General features: G+C 42.9%; 1 protein-coding gene across 3 annotated transcripts in view; it reads right to left on the bottom strand.

The window, feature by feature from the left end:
- The window catches only part of LOC147105660 (ankyrin repeat and sterile alpha motif domain-containing protein 1B-like), a 307,039-nt gene that overhangs the window by 256,884 nt on the left and 26,407 nt on the right, over positions 1-23,748 (bottom strand). The window contains exon 2 of one of the 3 annotated variants that reach the window (XM_086010206.1): positions 2,540-15,785. The exons of the other annotated variants lie outside the window; for them this stretch is intronic. Coding sequence (XP_085866332.1) covers positions 9,539-10,429 — 891 coding nt within the window. The 5' untranslated portion in view covers positions 10,430-15,785 and the 3' untranslated portion in view covers positions 2,540-9,538. Of the gene's footprint in view, positions 1-2,539; positions 15,786-23,748 lie in introns of those variants that run through there. 3 annotated transcript variants of the gene reach the window in all.

Genomic DNA, 23,748 nt, shown 5'->3' on the forward strand with positions numbered 1-23,748 from the left:
TAATGTTGTAATCCCAAAGTTAGTAATTTTACTATTTGTGATTACTCAGATAACCATGTCTGCATACAGTTAGGAAAATAAAGTAGTGTAAGAAAAACAATTTTGTGTTGTCATTAATTCCTTGATCGCTAGCAAGAAATAAATGGATTTCAACTGATGCAGCACTTTGTTCATGCGACTGGCAGAATTCTTTGGGTTGGTGAATGTGAGGCAACTTGACGAGATCTAAACACTGCACCACACATTAAACCCTAGACATACAAGACAAATTCTATTATCTCCTGCACTAGTTGTAGACATTGTTACATGGGGATTTACACCATCTAACTTGTTGTGATTGACTATTTAGACATCTTGCCGTCTGACTCACTATTCACATACAGTACATTGAATGGCATGAAGTTCCTGTCCTTCTATGTAGATACGGACTAAACTCGCCACAGAAAGTTGGAGCTTGTTCTTTTCAGTCTGTGTACCCTTTTTAACAGTGTACTAAGTCTTAATTACAGGCAAACAACCTCTCTGGCACCAAAAATTAACTTTATAAGTGTGGAGTCTCATTCTTTCATCTTTTAACTGATGAGATTTTTTTTAAATTAATTTATTTTCTGCCTCTTTCATCTCTCTCTCTTAATCCAAATCTTTCTTTTCCTTTTTTCCCCCCCCCACTTTCTGTACCTGATTTGACATTTCATTCACAATTCTAACTTGCACTTCCTGCTTCACACTGCACTGTTCACTAACGATTCTCCAATCTGATTGGTTAAGGAGACACACAATTGCTTGCCCTGTTCACACAGGTCCCAGCAGCCTTGTAGAGGGCGACTCACCATTTGGATCTCAGAGTAACTTCTAGCGCAAAAGCTCATGCAAAGTCTATGGGCAAGTGCCGTAACAGTTGCCAGTCACAGTAAACTCTGCCCCAGCTTTCAAAAGAGGCCACTTCCATAATATCGCCCGTCTCCACCCTTGCCTCAATCCGTCTGCTACAGAAACTCTCATTCATGCATTTGTCACTTCCAGGCTCGACTATTCAACTGTTCTCTTGGCCGGCCTCCCATCCTGCATGCGCTGCACACTTCAGCTCATCTAAAACTCTGTTGCCTATCTCTTCTCATGCACCAAGTCACGCTCGCCCATCACTCCTCTGCTCGTTGCGTTGGCTTCTAATGCCTCAATTTAAAATTCTCATCATGTTTAAATCCCTTTATAGCCTCATCAATCTCTATCTATGACTATGTATCCCAGGCTACTGTGAGACAAGGGAGGAGATTGCAGGGGCTCTGACACAAATTTTCAGAACCTCTCTGGCCACAGGGGAGGTGCCAGAGGACTGGAGGACAGCTAACATAGTATCATTATTCAGGAAGGGTAGTAGGGATAAACCAGGGAATTACCAGTGGTCGGGAAATTATTGGAAAAAATTCTGAGGAAGGTTGTTTTTGTGACTGGAAGCCTGTGTCCACTGGGGTACCGCAGGGATCGGTGCTGGGTCCCTTGCTGTTTGTAGTGTACATGAATGATTTAGATAGGAATGTAGGAGGTATGATCAGTAAGTTCGCAGATGACACGAAAACTGGTGGAGTGGTAAATAGTGAGGAGGGAAGCCTCAGGCTACCGGACGATATAGACGGGTTGGTCAGATGGGCAGAACAGTGGCAAATGGAATTTAACCCGGAAAAGTGTGAGGTGATGCATTTTGGGAGGACTAACAAGGCAAGGGAATACACAATGAATGGTAGGACCCTAGGAAGGACAGAGGATCAGAGGGACCTTGGTGTGCATGTACATAGATCCCTGAAAGCAGCAGGTGGTTAAAAAGGCATATGGGATACTTATATTCTATGCCTCAGCTAATGAAGGCAAGAGCAGGGAGGTTATGATGGAGCTGTACAAAACACTAGTTAGGCCACAGCTGGAATACTGTGCGCAGTTCTGGTTGCTACACTATAGAAAGAATGTGATTGCATTGGAGAGGGTGCAGAGGAGATTCACCAGGATGTTACCTGGGCTGGAGCGCTTCAGCTATGAAGAGAGACTGGACAGGCTGGGGTTGTTTTCCTTAGAGCAGAGAAGGCTGAGGGGGGACCTGATTGAGGTGTACAAAATTATGAGGGGCATAGATAGGGTAGATAGAAAGGAACTTTTCCCCTTAGTAGAGGGGTCAATAACCAGGGGGCATAGTTTCAAGGTAAGGGGGCAGGAGGTTTAGAGGGGATTTGAGGGAAAACTTTTTCACCCAGAGTTTGGTTGGAATCTGGAACTCACTGCCTGAAAGGGTGGTAGAGGCAGGAACCCTCACAACATTCAAGAAGCATTTAGATGAGCACTTGAAATGCAATAGCATACAAGGCTACGGACCAAGTGCTGGAAAATGGGATTAGAATAGACAGGGCTTGATGGCCAGTGCAGACACGATGGGCCGAAGGGCCTCTTTCTGTACTGTATAACTCTATGACCACCTCTAGCTCCAGAACCCACCCCTCCCCTGAACTCTCCATTGCTCCCTCTGGCTTCTTGTGCATTCCCCTCTCCCTTGGCCCCACCATTGGTGAGCATGCCTGCAGTTGTCTAACCTCCATTGTTGCGTATGTACCTTTAAGGGAATAACTGGTCTTAGACTGCAGTACCGGCAGTGACCACCCCTGTATAAAAGGCCCTAGCAGGCTTCTGTAGTTTCAGTTTCAAGCTGCCTCTTGTTCAGTAAAGTACCTGTTAAACTGTTCTCCCGAAGTCCGTGTATTATTGAGGCGCGGACTTAACATCCATGGTCCAGAATTCCCACTCTGCACCATTCTGCCTCGAACTCCCTTCTCTTCCTTTAAAACCCTTGACCAAGCTTTTGGCCACTCCCAGTATCCTTTGACTGGGTGTCCATTTTTGTCTGATTATGCCTGTATGAAAAGGCTTTCGGATATTTGTTAAAGGCACTACATAAATAAGTTCCTATTGTTGGAAGTAGATAATTATTTGAAAAAAACAAAAAAGGATATGGGATGGGGCAGGGGTATGAGATAGTTTCTTCAGACTGCCGGCACAGGTGCGATGGATTGATTAGCCTACTGTATTCTAAAATGTTATGATTCTTAGTACTGGGATAAATTCTATCACAAAGATGGTACTTGTTACAGATCACAAGCAATGAGTTATTAGGTCAGTCCACTCGCGAGATATACACCAGTTCTGACAATACATAGTATCTGCATGGGCCGACAGCTACTTACACATGGGAAGCTAGACACCATCCTATTTACTCAAAATAATATCGAAGACATAGTGCTATCAAACGATAACAGACTACACAAAAACTGTGATGACATATCCAGTTCAATCCCTTTAGAGACAGACTTAGCAGGAGGACCTGTACCAAATATGAAATACCAGAGTTGATGTAGAGGCGGCCCAGATTTTGTTCGTGCACCAGACACGATTAAATTACTAGTCTGTCACACAGGCCAAGATACACTGTCCACATAGAAAACGGCAGTAGATTTGCATGAGGTGTTTACAGCGGGGTGATCTAACTCTCCAAACAAGAGATTGCAAGTGAGGGCATTGGTTGCCTGTCCTCATTTAAGCTTCACCACAATTTGATTCACTTGTAATCAGTAACTACTACAAAGTTGCAGCTCAAGCATAAATAGGGTTTTGGGCTATTATCGTAAAACAGAAAGAAAATGTGACCGATCTATTTAAAATTGATATTTTATCAATTTTGTTCTCCACACCAAGTCATGAATTTTGAAACGGAAGGTTATGCAACCCCAAGTACAGCAATATTTTATATTTTGCCTCATTTTTTCCATCCTAAGATCACACACCAATCACTGACAGAGCAGCAAGTAGCGCACTATTTGCTACTGAATCTGACAAGTATTAGTTAATTGCACAGAATTTCAGGACAGAGAAACAAAATTGTGGCTTGGCTGTTTAAAAATATTTTTTTTTAATTCATTCATGGGATGTGGGCGATATTTATTGCCCATCCCTAATTGCCCTTGAGAAGGTGGTAGTGAGCCATCTTCTTGAACCGCAGATGGCAATTAAGAGTCAACCACATTGCTGTGGGTCTGGAGTCACATATAGGCCAGACCGGGTAAGGACGGCAGATTTCCTTCCCTAAAGGACATTAGTGAATCAGATGGGTTTTTACGACAATCCGGTAGTTTCACAGTCGCCATTACGGATACTAGAATTTAAATTCCCCAGCTGCCGTGGTGGGATTTGAACTCACGTCTCCGGATTATTAATCCAGGTTTCTGGATTACTAGTCCAGTAACATAACCACTATGCTACCGTACCCGCTCATGCAATTTTCTAATAATAACCCTGCGTTCAAAAGCAGCTCAACTTTGCACAGTACGTTGCTGATACGTTGGATATTTGAGGTATTAAGATTTTTTTTTTTTCCCCCTTTGTTGCCTAGAACTCTACCCTGAAGCAAGACAAGCCATCAATTCAAGCTTTGTAAACTGTATGACCAGAATCCTATTAACCTGTCACAAACTGAATGCTTTTGTTCTGAATGTTCATATTTGAAGAAACTATGCATCTTACCACAGCCATCATGTAATACAAAACTATGCCTCAGAGACAAGTGTTACCAGAAATAAACTACCAGCGCTAGTTATCACTTATGAAAGCTTACATTTCTGCCATTTATGGAAATATGTAAAATAGTGTGCAGAATTTTCAAGTGTAACTTGGTTCAGTTGGTGGCACTCTCGCCTGCGTCAGAAGATTGAGAGTTCAAACCCCACACCAGGGATTGAGCATACAAGTGCAGTCACAATGCAGTTTCAGAAACTTAACTGGACCAGCCACATAACTACTGTGGCTACAAGAGCAGGTCAGAGGCTAGGTATTCTGCAACAAATGTCTCACCTCCCAACTCCCCAAAGCCTTTCCACCATCTAAAAAGGCACAAGACAGGTGTGTGATGGAATACTCTCCACTTGCCTGGGTCAGTGCAGCTCTAACACAAGAAGCTCGACACCATCCAGAATTGGTAGCCCATCCACTACCATAAACATTCACTCCCTCCACCACCGGCACACCGTAGCTGCAGTGTGTACCATCTACAAGCTGCACTGCAGCAACTCGCCAAAGCTTCTTCAACAGCACCTCCCAGACCCACGACCTCTTATCACCTAGAAGGACAAGGGCAGCAGGCGCATGGGAACACCATCACCTCCACATTCCCCAAGTCACACACCATCCTGACTTGGAAATATATTGCCGTTCCTTCATCGTCGCTGGGTCTAAATACTGGAATTCCCTATCTAACAGCACTATGGGAGTACCTTCACCACACTGACTGCAGCGGTTCAAGGCGGCGGCTCACCACCTTCTCAAGGGTAATAAATGCTGGCCTTGCCAGCGTTGCCCACATTCCAGGAACAAATAAAAAAAAGACTGAGCAAGTGCTACATTGTCAGATGTGCTGTCTTTGAGGATATCTTAAACTGAGGCTCTGTCTGCATGCTGATGTGGGCATGAAAGATCTTGTGAAGCTTTTGGAAGAAGTTCTTATGGTGCCATGGCCAACATTCCCCTCTCAATCAATACACCAGAAACATTAATTGATTGTTCATCTCATTTGCCATTTCATTGGATCTTGCTGGGCACAAATTGGCTGCCATGTTTGGCTACATAACAACAGTGACTGCACTTCAAAAGTTATTCATTGGAGACGTCCTGAGGACATGATCATGTGCTATATAAATGGAGGATTTTCTTTTCGTAGTTAAAAACAATTGTGAAAACAACCATTAAAAGGTAATTTCTGAAAAATTATAGGTTAAATGCATCAAAAAATTAACAATGGCAAATAAATGAGTAAATAGTACAATGGGTTAGATTTTGTTTTGTCCACCAGATTCTTTGCAGAACCTATAATTTTACTGCTCAAAAATAGTTTACCAAGTATTGTAGAAACATTTGATACCAAATGCATACACACAAACTGTTGGAACACAATCTTAATCTGCCTCCATTGCAATGTCTTTTCTGAAGATTAATGAGATAGGACCATCCCAGTGCTGGGCATTTGTGCCAGCAATTTTCTATTTAACTTGCTGCATTACACTTCAGAAATTGTGTCTATAATTTTAGATTATACAGTACAAAACATACTTCAGCATCATAGGTTTATGCAAATTTCTTTAGTTGTTTGGCTCAAATGTCAGATTCATAAAAGAGCAAAAAATCACACTTGTATAGGTGGGAATCTACCAAACAGCAGAAATAAAACCAATTGTGAAGTTCAAATAAAGGAGAATCAATCAATAATTGTTAACAATAAAAAATGAAAACCAAATTGTTCAATTTTTTTGCGAAATCCTTTCAGATGGCACCTTAAACTCTCAATCGCCAAGAAAACTTAGTGTTGAAAATAAAGTTATAAATAGAAATACATAGAAGTTAGAATACAGAAACAGGCTATTCAGCCCAACCAGCCGGTGTTGGTATTTACCCTGCACACAAGCAAATAGTCCTGATTTGTGTAACACAAGATATACATAAACAGGTACAAAATTTGCAAGGTAATGATAAAACTTACATATGCAGCGGAATTTCCTGGGTTTAAAAATCTATGCAAGTGTTTTCCACTGCAGCCCTATGCCTGCCTGAGAAGCTTAGGATTCTGCCGCAGCAATCAGCTGAGAGACAACTACAATTCCCAGCAAACACATCTGCCTACAACTCCCAGCATTCCACAGTGTAAGTCTATGCCAACACTAGAGAAATTCCAGCCTACATCACTATCAATAAAACCTGAGGAAAGACAGAGGAGCTTTTTTTCCCCCCCTTAAGTCAAGGTAAAGCATGAACTTGGGAATTTTGAGATAAACTAACAGGAAAACTATATTTAAGGAAATTAATTTTACAGAGAGGAAGAATAACTGAGGGAGAGCAAGAGAAAGTGAGATACAGAGATAGTGAAAGAGAACAAGACAGGCAGAGATGGGTAAGCAAAAGTATGCCTGTGCGTGTGAGAGACAAAGAGAGAGACTGTGAGTGAGGCAGATAACATACAGAGAAGGGCGAGAAAGTATGCAGGAGGCATACAGAATAGCAAGCATAATGAAAGAAGGACATATATACAGAGGGAAGGACAAAGATAGAAACTGAGATACATACAAAAGACAGAGACAGAATGAAGACTTGCACAAAAGGGAGGGGGGAGGGGGAGAGAGAATGAGAGAAAGTCAAAGACAAAACTAATTTTAATCAGCAATACATTTTAAAATTCCCACATTCTGTTTCTTTCAGGCTGCCTGAAACTCAAATAGGTTTCTAGCTGGTTCTAGCTGTACAGTTGGCAAATACTCAGCTCATCAGCACAGTTTAAAATTAGTATTTGGATTAAACTGCTGGTAAGTGGAACGCATGCAGTGTATGAGCAGCAATTTTTAGTAACCAGCTGAAAACTTTTCATTCTTAGGCAGGTTGAGAGAAGCAGAACACTTGCACTTCAAAACATGTTCCAAGGTAAATTCTGGAAATGTTTAATGGCAAGATTAGCCAGGCAGTGTTTGCAAGTCCCTCTGTGTCACTTACTTGAAATTAATGCGATAAAATTGAGTACATACATGAAAGGAAAATGTAATGATCAAGGCCACTAATTAGCAACTTTTGGAAAAAATGGGCCAGAATCACAGAATACAATCCTGGTAAAAATCTCAATCCCGTGTAATAAAAATAAAGTTGCCTCAGTCACTAAACTATTGGGCGTTACATGGAATAACACCTATGTGGTATAAAAAAGTATATTCTGATTTGCCATAAGCAAAACCACAGGAAATATACTAGTAATACAATAAAAACACTTCCAGGCATCACAGAGTTCATACTTTTATCTCAGAAAATTTGTATTAAGGAAGCATAAATAGCCATTTGGATTGTGTAAACTCTGCAGCAACAGAAAATACCAAAACCCAAATGTCAGCAGTCTCTTTACTGACCTAAGCATGAAGTCACCCAGTGTTTACTCATCAGTTAGACTTTGTAGCCTTAAAGAGGCACACACCTACACTTTAGCAGCAGAATAATATATTGTGTTTTATATGGTATAATGCTCCTGCCCTTATAAAACAGGGCACTATCTGACTTTCTGTGAGCAGTGCCAAGGGAGATTTACGAGCAATAAGCAATAAAAACCATCGGGTCATAATTTGCTATCAAAATAACGCCGAGGCTATTGGCACTCGCTATTATTTATACACAAATGCTACAGCAACTTCAGGCGAGGGCAGATACACTGTTAAACACAGAAATCCAAAGTTGCTGTGCAAGATGTGCCACGAATAAGGCTTCTCGCTGTCTACCTCACCGTTGAAATACATTGAACGGCGTGAAGTTGCTGTATTTGCACGGTAGCTACGAAATAAGCTCGTCGCAAAGTTGTGTCGTCCATTTCAGCCCAAGTACCCTTTTAACGATGCGGTAAGTGTTAATTACTGCCAGTCAACTTCTCTGGTACTGAAAATTAACTATTGCAAGTGTGCAGTCTCATTCCTTCAAGTATTAATTGTTGGAGTTTTTTTTTTTTTTTTTTTAATTTCAATTTTAAATAATTTTTTTTTACTTTTCCTTGGTCTTTTTTCTCTCAAACTAATCTTTCTTTCCTTCTCTATTTTTCTCTGTCTGATTTGACATTAAATGCACCCATTCTAATTTATACGTCCTTCAGTCCTTGTGCTGTTAATTTCATAATCCTTCAGTCAGATTGGTTTAGGAGATGCAGTGACCTGCCCCGCTTCCCTTGCTGCAATGTTATCAGCTCGTACTTTCAGTAGGGTTGCAAAATTCTGGGAATTTTTAAAAGAGGAAACTTTCCATGGGAATTTTCGGGAATTTAGAGTTTTTTGGCACACTGATGGTTTTTGTCTCTGACCCTTATATTATCTTTGTCGTCAAAATAGACATACAAATAAAAACAGGCTTTCAAAACTTTATTTAGGTTATAATTTTGAACTTTATTGAACCCCCACAAAAAAGACCCATCTAAAACAAAATAAGAGCGTCAGCTTATTTAGCCTGTAATTTGTCCTTATTTTGTCCCTTTGAGTCTTCTACTCATGAGTCTTCTGAGTCTGCTACTCATCATTGCGCCTCCTGATTCTCTGACTCTGGCTCTGACGTGTCCATTCCCTCCTCTGTGTCAGTGTCTAGCTGTGTGGTGGACACTTCTGTATCTGGCTCAATAAGTTGTAGGTTCGCCCGGATAGCCACCAGTTTCTCCACTCTCTCGTTAGTCAGCCTGTTGCGCACCTTTGTATGCGTATTCCCAAAAAGTGACCAGTTTCGTTCAGAGGCCGCTGATGCATCGGTGATACTCCAAATCCCACCTTCAATAGGTGACAGGGCCTCAGATGCATAAAGTCCCTTCCACCAGGTATGTGCACTGATATGCTTGCATGATTCCCATATCCCATCCCCATTCCAAAGACCTTGCTTGGTAGAGAACTTTGCCAGACTTCCCAGAACTTTGCCCACATCCAGATTGAGATCGTGAGAGAGGGTAGAAATCACACTAAGCGCTGTTGATCTGTTCTCCAGAAAGTATTGGTCTCCCAATATGCTTTGGGTCCAGCATGTATGCTGCAGCATGAATCGGCTTGACACAAAATTCTTGACGCGTCTGTATGAATTGAACAATTGCCTTCTCCTCTGCTTTGAGCAGCAGGGATGTGGGTAGGGCAATGCTGATTTGTTCTTTTAAATCAGCAAAAAGCCCGAGAACATCTGACAAGACAGCATCATCTCCTTCAATCTGAGCAATTGCAGATGCTACTGGTGAGAGTAGTTTAAGGCTGCTAACCACTCTCTCCCAAAACACATCATCCAGCAGTATTTTCTTGATGGTGGTTTCCATATCCCCAGACTGGGATATTGCCATTTCTTGCAGCGACTCCTTACCCTCCAGAAGGCTGTTGTACATTATGACACCACCCCATCTAGTGTTGTTGGGCAGCTTCAGTGGGGTGTTCTTGTTCTTTGTCATTTGCTTGGAGTTGTAGGTTGCTGCAACTACCTGTTTTCCCCTGACATACTTAACAACTTGCTTGGCTCTCTTGTACAGTGCTTCCATGGTTCTCAAACCCATGATGTCCTTGAGGAGCAGGTTAAGCCCATGAGCTGCGCACCCAATAGACGTAATATGAGGGTAGGCCTCCTCCACTTGAGCCCAAGCAGCCTTCATATTCGCAGCATTGTCAGTAACTACTGCAAAGACCTTTTGTGATCCAAGGTCGTTGATGACCGCTTTCAGCTCATCAGCAATGTCTGTGCCTGTGTGTCTGTTGTCCTTCGTGTCTGTGCTCTTGAAGAACACTGGGAGAGGAGTGGAGACGATGTAGTTTATGATGCCCTCCCCTCGTACATTTGAGCACCCATCTGAGATAACTGCAACACAGTCTGCCATCGCTATAGTTTCTTTGAGCTTTCCTTGGACTCTGTCTACTTATTTGCTGGAGGCTGAGTATAACAAAGCATGTCTGGTGGGAGGACAGTATGCAGGGCGAATAACATTGAAAAATCTCTTCCAGTACACATTGGCTTTGAGCATGAGGGGTGAGCCTGTTGCATATACAGCTCGAGCAAGGCACTCATCTGCATTCTTCTGGCTATGGTTATCCATTGTATCAAAGAACCTTCCAAGTGGGCCAGGAGTTGCTGATGATAAGGAGCCTGATGCTGAATGAGAACCATCATCTTCTTGAATGGAAGCAGAGGAACTCTGGGCTGACTGCTGTGAGCTTTGAGTGAAGTTGTTGCATTTGGATAAATGCTGCTGCATCTTTGTGGCATTCTTTACATATGGCTTTCTACAGTGTTTGCACATGTACACAGTCTTTCCATCTTTAATGCCTGGGGTAAAATGCTTCCACACATCCGACGGTAAACGTGGCATTGTTCTATGCAGAGAAATAAAGGGCATTCATCTCTGTGTCGAACTGCGGTCGATCAGCACGATTGCAACAGGGGGAGTACATTTTTGCTGATGCTCCATGTGATGGAAGCACGACCTGTACACACACGACGCTACATCACCAATAGTGTATTATTTTGTATATTTTAAATTGAAGGACAACAGAGTTCAACAAGTAACTGGTTTATTTGGTATAAAGTCTGATTTACTTACTGCATCTTCACAACATCAGCAGAAAACAAAATGACTTCCCTCAGGACCCCTAACCTGGATCTTAAAAATACTATAGCAGTCTTACAGATGCCTGCAGGCCAATCACAATTCGATATGCAAATATTACAAATAGAGGGAGCTAATCGCTCATCCACCCAATCAGGACACATTTGTTCACAGTCACACACAAAACTTGTAATTATTAAAACAAGCCAAGAAGATAAACATATATTGATTAAGAAATTCCTTAATAATTAAGATTCCATCTCTGTTATTAATTTTAAGAGAGGACCTGTGGAAAAAAAAGAAATACAAAAAAAACAATATTATGCTAGCATGTGCTTTTTTGGGCAAAATTCCCAAGCTAAACTTCCCGTGGAAAATTTCCGGAAATTTACCGGAAACTTTCCACCCCTTTGCAACCCTAACTTTCAGCAACTTACCACGCAAAAAATCTAAAAACTCGAACATGCAGGAGCAAGTCTAACTAACGGCGAACACCATTAGCAAATGATGGCCGATTAGGTTTGTGGACCCTTTCAATTAATTACACTTTATTGATGACTCAAACTTCACATTTGTAAAACAACAAGCGAGCAGCGAGATAATTCTATCACACCATCACACTCATAGGGATATTTATTCCAAGTAAATTTCTTGCAGCTGACTGTTGGAAGAGATTTGCATATGAACCAATTTTTTTTTTTTTTTTTTTTAAAAAGCCAGTCATTTGGTCTTTGGAGAGAAACTCTCCCACCAACAGAGTCAGTGATACAAACAGCGTAAGAGAAAAGTTTGCGAGTGAATATATAAGGGCCAAAGGAAGAATTAGGGACTGGGAAGGAAGCAGAAATAGAATTGTGACTATCAAAGCAGAGACACTAAAGCCCCCATTTTAATGGGACGGGAATCAGGCGGACAGAGGCTGAGGGGAGTGGCACTCGGGCAAGTCGTGGGAAGGGGGATTAGGGAGGGGCCCGCGTTCAAGAGTGGAGGGGCGGGCACTGGAGGCATAAACCTTCCTTGTGAGGCCCGGAGTAACACTCCTCCTCCTGGCTCCACAAGTAAAGTAAAATGTCTTGCCTCTTTGAACCTCATCTGGCCCAGGCTCCTCTGTTCGGTACTTCCACCTGGCAGGAAAGCCACAACCCATTCCCTGTTCAGGCGCATAGTTAAAATAGCAGTCAGACCCCGATGATGGCATTGGAGCTTGAACTGCATATTTAAAGGATACTGCCAGTTAAAATCGTAGAATTGCGGGATCGGTGCAGGGTCAGCGGGAAAGTCCCACAGGTGATTTTAACTGCTCACCTGGCCGCCCACCCACTTTCCCCTAGGCAGAAAGGATTAAACTTGCAATGTCACAGGAGGCCAAATATATGTACATGCCAATCTCTAGAACTAGCAAAAGCAGACCAATAGCTTCAAAAAGCTGACAAGTTAAAAACAACCTTGAATAGAGGCCCATAAACGTGTAATTACACTCCAAGTATAATGAGGCATGTACTTATGATAATTAAATACAGCTGATATACACAACATTCTAACACTTGAGAAAATTGACAAAAATTGCAAAGATTTTCTCTAATTTTTTTGCAGCGAAATGGCAGGTATTGTCTGTTAAATTGTTTATACTATCACAATGACATGCAAGCATTCTTCTCTTTCCCTCTTCCCCCACCACCCAAGTTCCTGAAGGCACTACCTGTACTCCTTTCCCTCACTGCCCCCAGTTCCCACTAGCAATTTTCATGCCCCTCCCGCAGTTCATACTCGTCCCACCCATCATCAGGTAGGAACCAGGAGCAATGCTAAGGATTTAGAAGTGATGCGGATTTTGATTTTTTAATTAAAGTTATACTGTAGTATCTCTTACAAGTCATCTCAGTAATACCAAGACAAAGAGGAGATATGTCATACTAATAGAAGTTGTGACAGAACACAAAAGGTTTCAGGCAACAGTAACATCTCGTTTTAAAAACTAGCAAACTCAAAAGCCCAAAAGATATTCTGACTGTGGGGTACAAATGTAGGTCTAGATTATCAGTGTGCCGTGAGGCGGGCTTTTAGGTGTGCGGGGGACAAAAATCCCGAATTTGGGGGTCCCGACACCATCCCGCCCAAAACCCGCCTCCACGTAAGTTTCAAAGGAGGCGGGTACCCGCCCCGCACTGGGACCCGCAGCGGGAAGGGATTAGTGCCAATTAACTGCCTGTTAACAGGTAGTTAACAGGTAGTTTTTAGCCTAATCCCTATTTTGAAGGGTGTCGTGTGGGATTCCTGACGGCTCCAAACCACGCCAGGTTGGAGCAGGCGGGCCGTCTGGTTGAAGGACTTGGAGAGGTCGAGATGTCGGTGTACAGGTGAGTGATGGGTGCATGAGTGCAAAGGTAAGCGTGTTTGGTGTGTCTAAAGTGTGTAAAGAAGTTTAAATTACCTGTACTTAACTTAACAGCCTTTCTTCCTCTAGGCGTCGGGAGTCCATCATTCAGCCGGCACTGAAAGCAGAATGGCTGCGATCTGTCAAAAGTGACAGCCTGCAGCTTTCAGTGCCGGAGAGAGTTCTAACTGAGTCTGCGTAGAAGGACTCAGGTTAGAAGTCAGACTGTCATGTTTGACAGCTTCAAACAGCTGTGAAACACTGGATATTTCATCTGTCAACACTTCTTGACAGATGAAATTTCAGTCTGTGACGTCACCTGTTGCCGGGTGGCCCTTAATTGGCCTGCTGAGCAGGCTCAACAAGGTCAATCAAGGGAAAATCGCGTGGATTGGCCGGACGTCGATGGAGGCGGGACTAAAACCCTAAAGTTGTAGACCTGCCTCCTTCCCGACTGCTGAATGAAAATCCAGCCCGTAGAGTTTCCCAGTGGTAACCAGACACATTTATTGTAAGCAGTTAATGCTGACTATTCAAATCCACTGTGTCCAAGACTGCAATTGCATTGTCACTTTTGCATTGATCCAACCTGGTCCTGGCTGCATATCAACTTGTAAGTGGCAATATAACTTGGGAATCATTTGACTCTCAAGTGCACTACAGCAAGACCCCCAAAGCCAAGTGATGCAAGAATCCTTCCATCTCACACCGATTGGGCTTTGTACCTGGTGGAATATACTCCCGTCTGAGGTGAAGAAAGATTAAAAAGTGCTCAGGTAGTCCATTCGATCTCTTAAGCATTTTACAATCCAAGCACTGAACCTTTTTAATGTTATGAGAATGCAAACATTGCAGCCCACTATCATCAAACACTAAAAAATACCTATGAGAGGGCGAGGGGCTCCGAGCTTGCTTCACATCAACAATAGTGTACTATAATTGAAGCCTCAAAAGTACCACCACCAGCAAATTCATCAATGGGATTTATTCAGATTTACAATTCTAAATACATGGAAATCCACCACTTCACTTCTGGAAATGCTGGTCACAAAGGATGGAAACTGATGAAGCAAGAGAATTCACACAGTACATTGTGTTTTACTGAAGCACAATAGTTTTATTAATACCCGGAATTCAAACATGCTTTCTTGGCCTCAAATCATTGCCCACAACAAAAGGCTAGCTGTGTCAGAATCCATAAAGCCCACAATTTTTCTAAATGCCAAGAAATATTAATTACTTGAAATAAAAGTAAATTAATATAGAACAGAAAATCTTCTGCAGGGAACAACATACCCTTTTGACTTCCAAAAAACCTTCAGTTGGCAATAGAAAATCATGGCAGTACACCAATTTTCTGGAAAGAGAACTTCACAGCCTCAGTCTTCAGAATTGGCTATTTGTTTCCTTACCGGTTTTTGCAAGTTACTCTTCAAAGAAAATACCATAATAACGTTCACAAATTCCTCTATAATTGGCTAGCCAACAATATTTAGTGAAGTGCTGGATCTATCATATATAATGTCCATAATTTCTGCTATGCTCCAAGTGTATATGTTGAAGTCACTGGTTTTCTGGAAAAGTCTGACAAGAACACACAGTTCATGAATTGTACAAAGTCAGAGAATGAAAAAAAATCTGATGATTCATTCACATCCACTTCCTCAGAGTAGCACCATCCGAGAAGAGAATGAGAATAAGGAGACACCTGAAAAATGGGCACAATTTTTCCCCACAGGACAAAGAATCAGGAGTCCATTGGTGGGTTGGGGAGGGCAGAGGGAAGGAATGGGAAGAGAAACTGCAAATCTGCAGCAGGATCCTTAATAGAGATACTTCTGGATTATGCTATTCAGGTCAGACAGTCTTCAACAGAGACAAGGGGACACATCTACCACAGTTCAAAAGTGCTGAGCTTCCAACATCCCCACTGTACACCCAGAGTGTGCAGGAGGAGGGTATTCGTCTGCTTCATCAGATTACTCCTCGAATCCTATTACACAATGGCTGAAGCAGGTTGACTCTCCAGTTAATCCACTCAACACACTGGTGAGAAACCATAACTCTCCTCCTAGCATCTCTGGGATGTAGCCAATCAGAGCTCCCTTGAGTCCTCTGAAGGCCAGTCTGCAGGAGTTGAGGTCAGCATCCAGTTCCACTATGGCTAATAAGCCATTTCACTCAGGCTGTGATCCCGTGTAGGATCCTTCGAGTGATGTGTCCTCCCAAAGCTTGACAACCAGTCTTTTGTACATTCTGTAAATGAAACAAATGTAAATTGTTTTAGAACAAAATATTGTTAGAAGTTATTACCTTTTTTAAACAGCGTTCCTTTACTGGTGTGTCAACTTGACTTATTTTGTAATAGGTTTGCCTATAAGGCAGAAGGATGCAGGTAAGCCCTACTCTAGAACGTGAGCACATAATCTATGCTGACACTCCAATTCAATACTTAAGGACTGCTCGCTTGTCAAAGGTGCCCTCCCATAGAGGAGATTATACAACAGGATTTTGGCAGAACATTGCCTTACTCCATAGTTTTTTTTAATGTGCATTTTATCTTTCACCAGTAGGAAAAATAGCCCAGAATTTGCTGGGAAAATAATGGTGTGTTTAATGCACATGCCCTTTAGTGAGTAAATAACCCAGCAATTTGTGAGAAGATACGCTGCTCCACCATTGGCCTCATGAAATCAGGAGATCGCAGTCAACCTCCCCATGAGTTTGAAGCAATTACACTGTTAAAACTAATTAAACTCGTCACAGAAAGTTAGGGCTGGTACTTAGCGACACAGGGACCCTTTAATAACGAGATTTATGTTTCTGCAATGCCATTCAACCTCTATGACCCAGAGAGAGAACAACTGAAACTGTGGAGTCTCATTCCTGCAAGTGGTAAATTGTTCCTAGAGGTTTTTAAAAATGATTATTTTTCCTTTGGGTCTCTTTCTCCCTCCCCCCCGCCCGCTTTCTCAATCTAATCTCTCTTTAGTTCTCTTTCTGCATCAAATTTGACTCGAATTCTCTGTTGTTCCTCTCTTTCCCAATCCTTAAATCTCACTGGTTAAGGAGATAGACTATTGGTCCCATCGTTCACCAAGGTCCTAGATGGCTTGCTATCAGCTTGCACTTCCAGCAATTTGCAGCACTAAGAAGTTTCGAGCTGAAGGGAGAGGGGAAAAAAAAAGCTAACATGGGGCCATGCCACAGGACGCCCTGCTCCAGAAAATTTTGTGCCAATATTTATTGTTTTTGTACTTCATTCCCATGCCTCGGGTTTTGCAATACTAAAGGTGCAAAATCAAAATTTGAGTTTTGATTATGCACTAATTTCCGTTATTCACCAAGCAGATTCCCCTTCATTTTGGAAAATAATGACTATTCCACTAACACAATGTAAAGCAATTGGCTTATTAGTTACACATACCAAACTAATCAACAATAATCAATTTCATTGTGCATCAAAATGTTCAAAACAAAATCTTATTCCAGGAGTTCTCAGGTATTAAATATACTGTAAATTGGAACCTTTAGATTTTGGATCTGCCTATTTGTTGTAAAAATTAGAACCGTTTCACATAATAGCCAGACTCTAGGAGAGCTAGTTGTGAAACTGAAGCTATGTAAATTTTTCATGAAGTTCACTCACAAAAATTGAGCCCAATGAAAATGAATCAATGTATAGAATTACTTCACATCTGTCAGCAGCTCGACTGCAGATGTCCCTGGATTTACTAGTTGTTCCATGACGGACTGCAGTGCTTCGAATCCATGCATCAACACAGCACACATGCAGGTAATGGACTGATCCACACCAGCTGTCATCTGTTCATCAGTCTCCAATGACTCCAGCAATATTTAATTCTCAGAAAGCACTCTTCATTTAAAAGCAGGACCTCTGATGTCCAGATCATCAACTGAGATGGGACACTATTGGCCCGGTGTACAGCAGCTTCATGCTCCCTCTGTACATCACCACCATCTGCTCACCCTCTTATGCTTTCAGTCACCCAGTGCATTCTGTTCAAAATCATGCTCCAAATCCCCTGGGGTGGCTGCACTTGTGCTGGTGCTGTTCAAGGTTAGATTAAGGAAGTGTGTTGTGGGATGCAGCATTACACTGGGTCCCTAGCCCTGACTCATTTTCATGTGGAACACCTAGAGAAAAAGAGGAACATATTTTACATCAGTCTTGATGCTGGCTCTTTAACTGTAGATCTCCACTGAATGAGTGACATAGGATTCTTGTTTAGTGCATGCTTTGATGGCAATGATTAAGTGAGATTGCAGAATTAGAAGTTGATTACAAATTCAGAGTGGGACAAAGCCTTGGACTCTCGGTGGCATCATTACCTACAAACTGTCGCAACCCCCCAAAAGTGGGTCAGAGAATTGAGGTTGGGGGTCCCCTTCCTGTGTGGCTTTTCTCCTAATCGTTTCCTGCAAACTCAGAACTGTACAAGAAGCGAGAATTTAAAAATTGCCAGAAGCACAGTGCATGTGTCAGTGTATACCCACAGTGGGTGTGAATGTATGAAAATGAATTATGTAGGATCAGTAGATGGAAGGATTTGTCAAGGAGAATTGTCTTTTTAGGATATGAGGGAAGGAGCATATAAAAGGGGAAGGGAGCTGCTGTGAATTGTACAATGTTGCACAATGAGCATTCATGAGAAGCATTCCAAGTATTGTTAAGGGCGTGGATGGAACGTGCTCAATGCACCTTGACAGACCTGGTGAGGGCATTAAAGGTCTTTCAGCACTGCCCCCATGTCCACTGAAGAATGTAATTGGTCTTTGTGTTTTTGCTACCTTCTGCAACATTGCTTGAACTACTGATGGAAAAAAGGATCTCCCTCCTCGGTCATATTTGCTCCAGCAAGATTTCAACTGCCCCATTCTATGGTACTATATGGTAATAAAACTATGGTACCTGCCTGGTAGCACAATTACTTGCAGATATGGTTGAAAGATTGGGTCCAATGCCTTTGGAGGAAACAACAATCGCCCTTTGAAACTGATGCAGGACTGCAAAGTGCTTTCATGCACGCTAATAGATGAGCTTCAAAAGGCAGAAGCTACTGATGCCTGGAGTTCACCCGCACAGGACAAAATTAGTCGCAGCCTGGTTTAGCAGTCTAATTGCTGGCCGCCTACAAAGATCACAACACAGATAAAAATCACGGCCACAGAGCCTTTTCATTTTGGGTCTCCACTTCCCTGCTGAGTTGCTCCAATGATACAATTTACAGCTACATGCATCCCATAATGGTTCCAGACCAAGGGATGGCTATAATTTTTTTCAGTGTTATAAAACAGTTTTTTTTTAAATAAATGACTGAAGCAGTATATACTGTGACACTGTTTCACTATAATACATAATAGTCACCGTGCTCAATGAGATTGTAGGTTATGAAAGGACTGTACAACTTCTATGCATTGTTTTCTCACCTGTGTGTGAGTGTACAAGTTTTAATGCATTGTGGAAAGCATCATAATACAGGTATATTGTTAACTTCACCACTGTTCTGCAGCAGTCAACAATGTTGTGCCCTTCTCTACCCCTCTCCCACAAATCTGGCTGGGAAAAAAGACTCCTGCTTGAAATATCTTATTGCAACATATTTCTTGTTGTGTATATACACCAGAGAACCACTTGCCTTACTATTTGAAGCTACAGCAACATGCTCGCAGCAGCCCACTTTGAGTAACCAAACTACTCTGCTACAACATTAAACACAAGAGGACAGTGTGCTGTATATATTTGCACAGCATATATAAATTTTACTTTCGCATTTTTCTTTCTGCTCAGCAAGGTTAGGGATGTCAGTGTTGTGGGATCGAACAATTTTCCACTTTAAACACAGGGTTACAGTGAGCAGTCCTTGATTGAGTGAAGTACAGGCCAGGTCCCAAGAGAAGCTCTCTTAACCTTGCACAACGTGCTTCAACTTCACATGAACACCTGCCATTGTACCAGTGTTATGTTTCCCATTGCACATTTCAGTTATCGTTATGTCTGAGTGAGACAGTCAATTTAGTGCTGATTTGTCATGAACTGTGGGATATTTTGTACTTTAGACCTATTACGAATTGGGTTGAGACTACCCAAACTCAATTTAAATATGATCCTTACAACTTCGAAGGTCAACGACCCGGAATTTCTAGTCAATCTGCAAACAAAATACGGTGCAATCACAGCGCAACGCCAATTATCAATGCAAAAGATTGAGGAAATTCAGGCATAAGTGACTTACGCCCATTCTCACGCTATGCCCGAATTTCCTTGATTTTTACACTGCTGCTCAGAAACCGTCGCCCACACCCTCTGCAGCTCATCAATTAACACCCCCACCCCCCGAAAGAGTGAACAACTTAAACTTCCTGCACCGGCTTGTTCAGAACGGGTGTAAATTTGCATCCAAAATTTTAGGCACACAGACTTCCTCTGAAGTTACACTCACTTCAGAGATTGGCAAACGTAATGGAATTCACAGTTGTTCCCAGAGTGTCTAGCTTCTGTGAAGATTATTTAGAACAAATTTCCTTAAATGTTTAGAGAAATAAATTCACTGGGGAGATGTTTAAAAATTATTTATAGCAGCTAAACGTGCATGTTCATGTCTAAGGTGCCAAAATATCCCATTTAGGGTGCATTTGATTTGAATGTAACCATTGAGCAGATAAATCACCCAGAGCAGCCAGGCGCCTACTTCTGATAGTCAATGATCACTTTGAAACAGAGTTTTAAAAAAAAAAAAATCACTGCATGAAGAGCAAGGGGACAAATAGAAAGGAGGTGGTGATCGGGCTTTTCTTTATTAAAACTCTAGGAACCCAGTCTTGGCAGGAATTCTAGAAAACCAGTCGCTTCACATCTGTTAAGGTGGGCTGCAACAAATCTACCCCAGTGCTTTTCAGTTAGCGCCTCGGGATGTTTTTACTATGTTAAAAGGCACTAAATAAATGCAAGCTGTTGTTGTTATTGCTCTGGCCAAGCTTTTTGGAGAGTTTCTGAACTTTTGTCAGTGTGAAAATGGTCTCACAGGCAGTGTTATTTGTGCAAAGCAGCGGCTGCTCTATGACCCTCCCTTTGTGGATTTAAATCTAAATTTATAAAGATGAGGGTGATCATTCCCTGTGACAAAGGCTATGAAAGCAATTTGAAAGTTGCTGGTTGGAAAATACAGAACAGGTTGAAAATAACGACTGCCAGAAAAGTGAGATGCTTTGGTTTGCATTTTTTTTCTCGTTAGGTTTTGAAGTTTTGAGTATTGCAGGTGCTGATTTTAGAAAAAGCAGTATTTGTAGTGTATGTGCCTTTAAGTCAGAACTACTTTTACAGCTCCTGTATACTGTAGTACCGGCAGTGACCACACCGGTATATAAGCTTTGCGCATGCCTCTGTACCCCCAGTCTAGAGATTACCCTCCTCCAGTAAAAACCTGTTATTTGTTAATGTACAGAATCTGTGAGATTATTTAATAATAGCGTATCCACTGAACCACGGATCCAACAGTGGCGACGAGTGTCGATTCGAATCTACCTGCAAAAAAAAAGGTCGAGGCCAGGAACACGGGCGTCGACCACGAGCAACCGCCCAGCAGTCAGGCAGAGATCCAACTTCGCAGGGGAGGCTGTGGAGAGCCGGGCTTGGTTCCCCAGCCACAACGAGCAGTAAGAGACCGACGACAGGTTCAGCGCAGACCCTTCCCGAGCAGCAGCGGCTGGAGCCGACCGACGGCGGAGAGAGAGCCGAGCAGCGTCGACGGGGTAAGACAGAGGGTGAAGAGCGCAGGGCGCAGCCGGGGGTTGAACACCGAGCGGCGTCGAGGAAAAACAAACCGGAGAGAGAGGGTAAGAAACAGCCGGGTTCTAGACTGAGCGGTGTCAAAAAATATCAAAAGAAGAACGCGCAGAGCACAGCCAGTGCTCACGGGCTGAACAGGGTCCGCGGGGTGAAGAAAGGGGAGATGCCATTGAGCCGCGGACAAGAAGGAAGAGCGCGGGAGGCACCATTGAGCCGCGGAGAAGGAAGGAAAGCGTGGGAGACGCCATTTTGTGCCAGTGGAGAAGGGGAAGCGCAGGAGGCGCCATTGGCGATAGTTAACGCACACCCAAGGATGCCGAAGAGTGGCAGTATCTCTACGTTCGACAATGAAGTCGAAGATTGGGCGACATATGTGGAACACATTGAGGTGTACTGCAGGGCGAATGAAGTGCCAGATGCTAATAAAGGACTGGTTCTGTTAAATTCCATGGGTGCAAAAACTTATGGGTTACTGCGAAATCTAATAACCCCAGAGAAGCCGGTAAACAAGAATTTTGAAAGCATAGTAGAAATCCTACAGGACCACTTAAACCCCACACCGCTGCTGATAGCAGAACGATTTAAGTTCCATAAAAGGAACCAACACAAAGACGAAAGCAATGCTGAGTACCTAACAGAACTGCGCAAGCTATCGAAACACTGCCAGTTTGGAGCGGGACTAGCAGATACGTTAAGGGACAAGTTTGTGTGTGGGCTAGAGTGAAGGAACCCAGAAACGGCTTCTGTCGGAAAAGGATCTTACGCTGGACAAAGCTTTCAGTATGGCAGTATCACACGAAGCAGCCGCAAGGGGCGCTGCAGAGATACAACGGAGACCGCAAGAATATGGCACCAATGAAATGTCCTATGGAACAGGGAAGTGCTATCGCTGCGGCAGAACAACACATGACCAGAAAGATTGTTGGTTCAAGGACCAAGTGTGCAGACAGTGTGGGAAAGCAGGACACGTAGCAAGAGTCTGCAGGTCTGGGAAGAAAACCAACAGTAAGAAATCTCCACAGGAGAAGTACAAAAAGGTACACCAGGTGATGGACAGTGGTTCAGACGAACAGAAAAGTGACACAGACTCCGGAAGCAAGGAGCTGGGTTGTCTGAAACTACATAATGTAACCGAAATCAAGGATCACCAGACTATCTGGGTTACACTCAAGATAGACGGAGTCCAAGTGGAAATGGAATTGGATACAGGGTCAGCTCTAACAGTCATAAATCAAAGAGACTACAAGCGGCTATTTTCACACATACCCTTGAAAGCTACAGAGATTGTCTTGAAGACGTATACGGGGCAAAAAGTCTACCCCAAAGGAAAAGTAAGGGTGAAAGTGACATATAAAGGCCAGGAAATACCTAAAATGGATATATATGTATTGCCAAATGGAGGACCACCACTGCTAGGACGTGAATGGATCCGGAAGATACAATTAGATTGGCATTCCATACAGGCACTGAAGGTTGAGGCCAAAAAGGATGACGACATCACACCTGGACGACTGTCAAAAATGCTAACTGACGCAAAAGAAGTGTTCCAGGAGGGACTAGGAATACTAAAAGGAATAACAGCAACGATTAAAATAGAGGAAAATGCAAGCCCAAAGTTTCTGAAGGCCAGACCAGTGCCTTACGCGATCAGACCAGCTGTTGAAGCAGGGCTGGAAGGGTTGGAACATTCAGGAGTACTGTCCAAAGTGGACTGGAGCGAGTGGGCTATACCCATCGTTCCTGTAATGAAGAGGTCGTTGAGTAATACGCCTGGGAACCAAAGGTGGTCCGCATCTGTGGGGATTTTAAGGTGACAGTGAACCCAGTCCTTCACACGGTGCAATATCCGCTTCCACGAATTGAGGATATTTTCGCCTCGCTATCTGGAGGTAAACGCTTCACCAAAATTGATCTAGCCCAGGCGTACTTGCAAATGGAGGTAGAAGAAGCTTCCAAACATTACCTTACGATCAACACTCAAAGGTCTCTATCAATACAATCGGCTGGTGTTTGGAGTAGCCTCGGCTCCGGCTATCTGGCAAAGGGCGATGGATCAGGTCCTGCAAGGGATTCCAGGGACCCAGTGTTATTTGGATGACATCTTGGTCACGGGCAAAAATGACGGTGATCACCTCGCCAACTTGGAGAAGGTGCTCACCAGATTAAAAGGAGTATGGGCTACGAGCTAATGGCCACAAGTGCGAGTTTTTCCAGAAACAGATCTCGTATTGTGGCCACGTCATCGATGAAGAGGGGTTACATAAGTCCCCTGACAAGATTGAGGCAGTAGTCAAGGCTCCAGCACCGGAAAATGTGTCACAACTGAGGTCGTTCCTCGGGCTGGTAAACTACTACCACAAGTTCTTACCAAATTTGTCTACGGTATTACACCCGCTGAACACTCTACTG

Source organism: Somniosus microcephalus, chromosome 17, assembly GCF_052327205.1.
Source record: "Somniosus microcephalus isolate GS21.2 chromosome 17, FLI_Smic_1.0, whole genome shotgun sequence".
Classification (NCBI taxonomy): domain Eukaryota; kingdom Metazoa; phylum Chordata; class Chondrichthyes; order Squaliformes; family Somniosidae; genus Somniosus; species Somniosus microcephalus.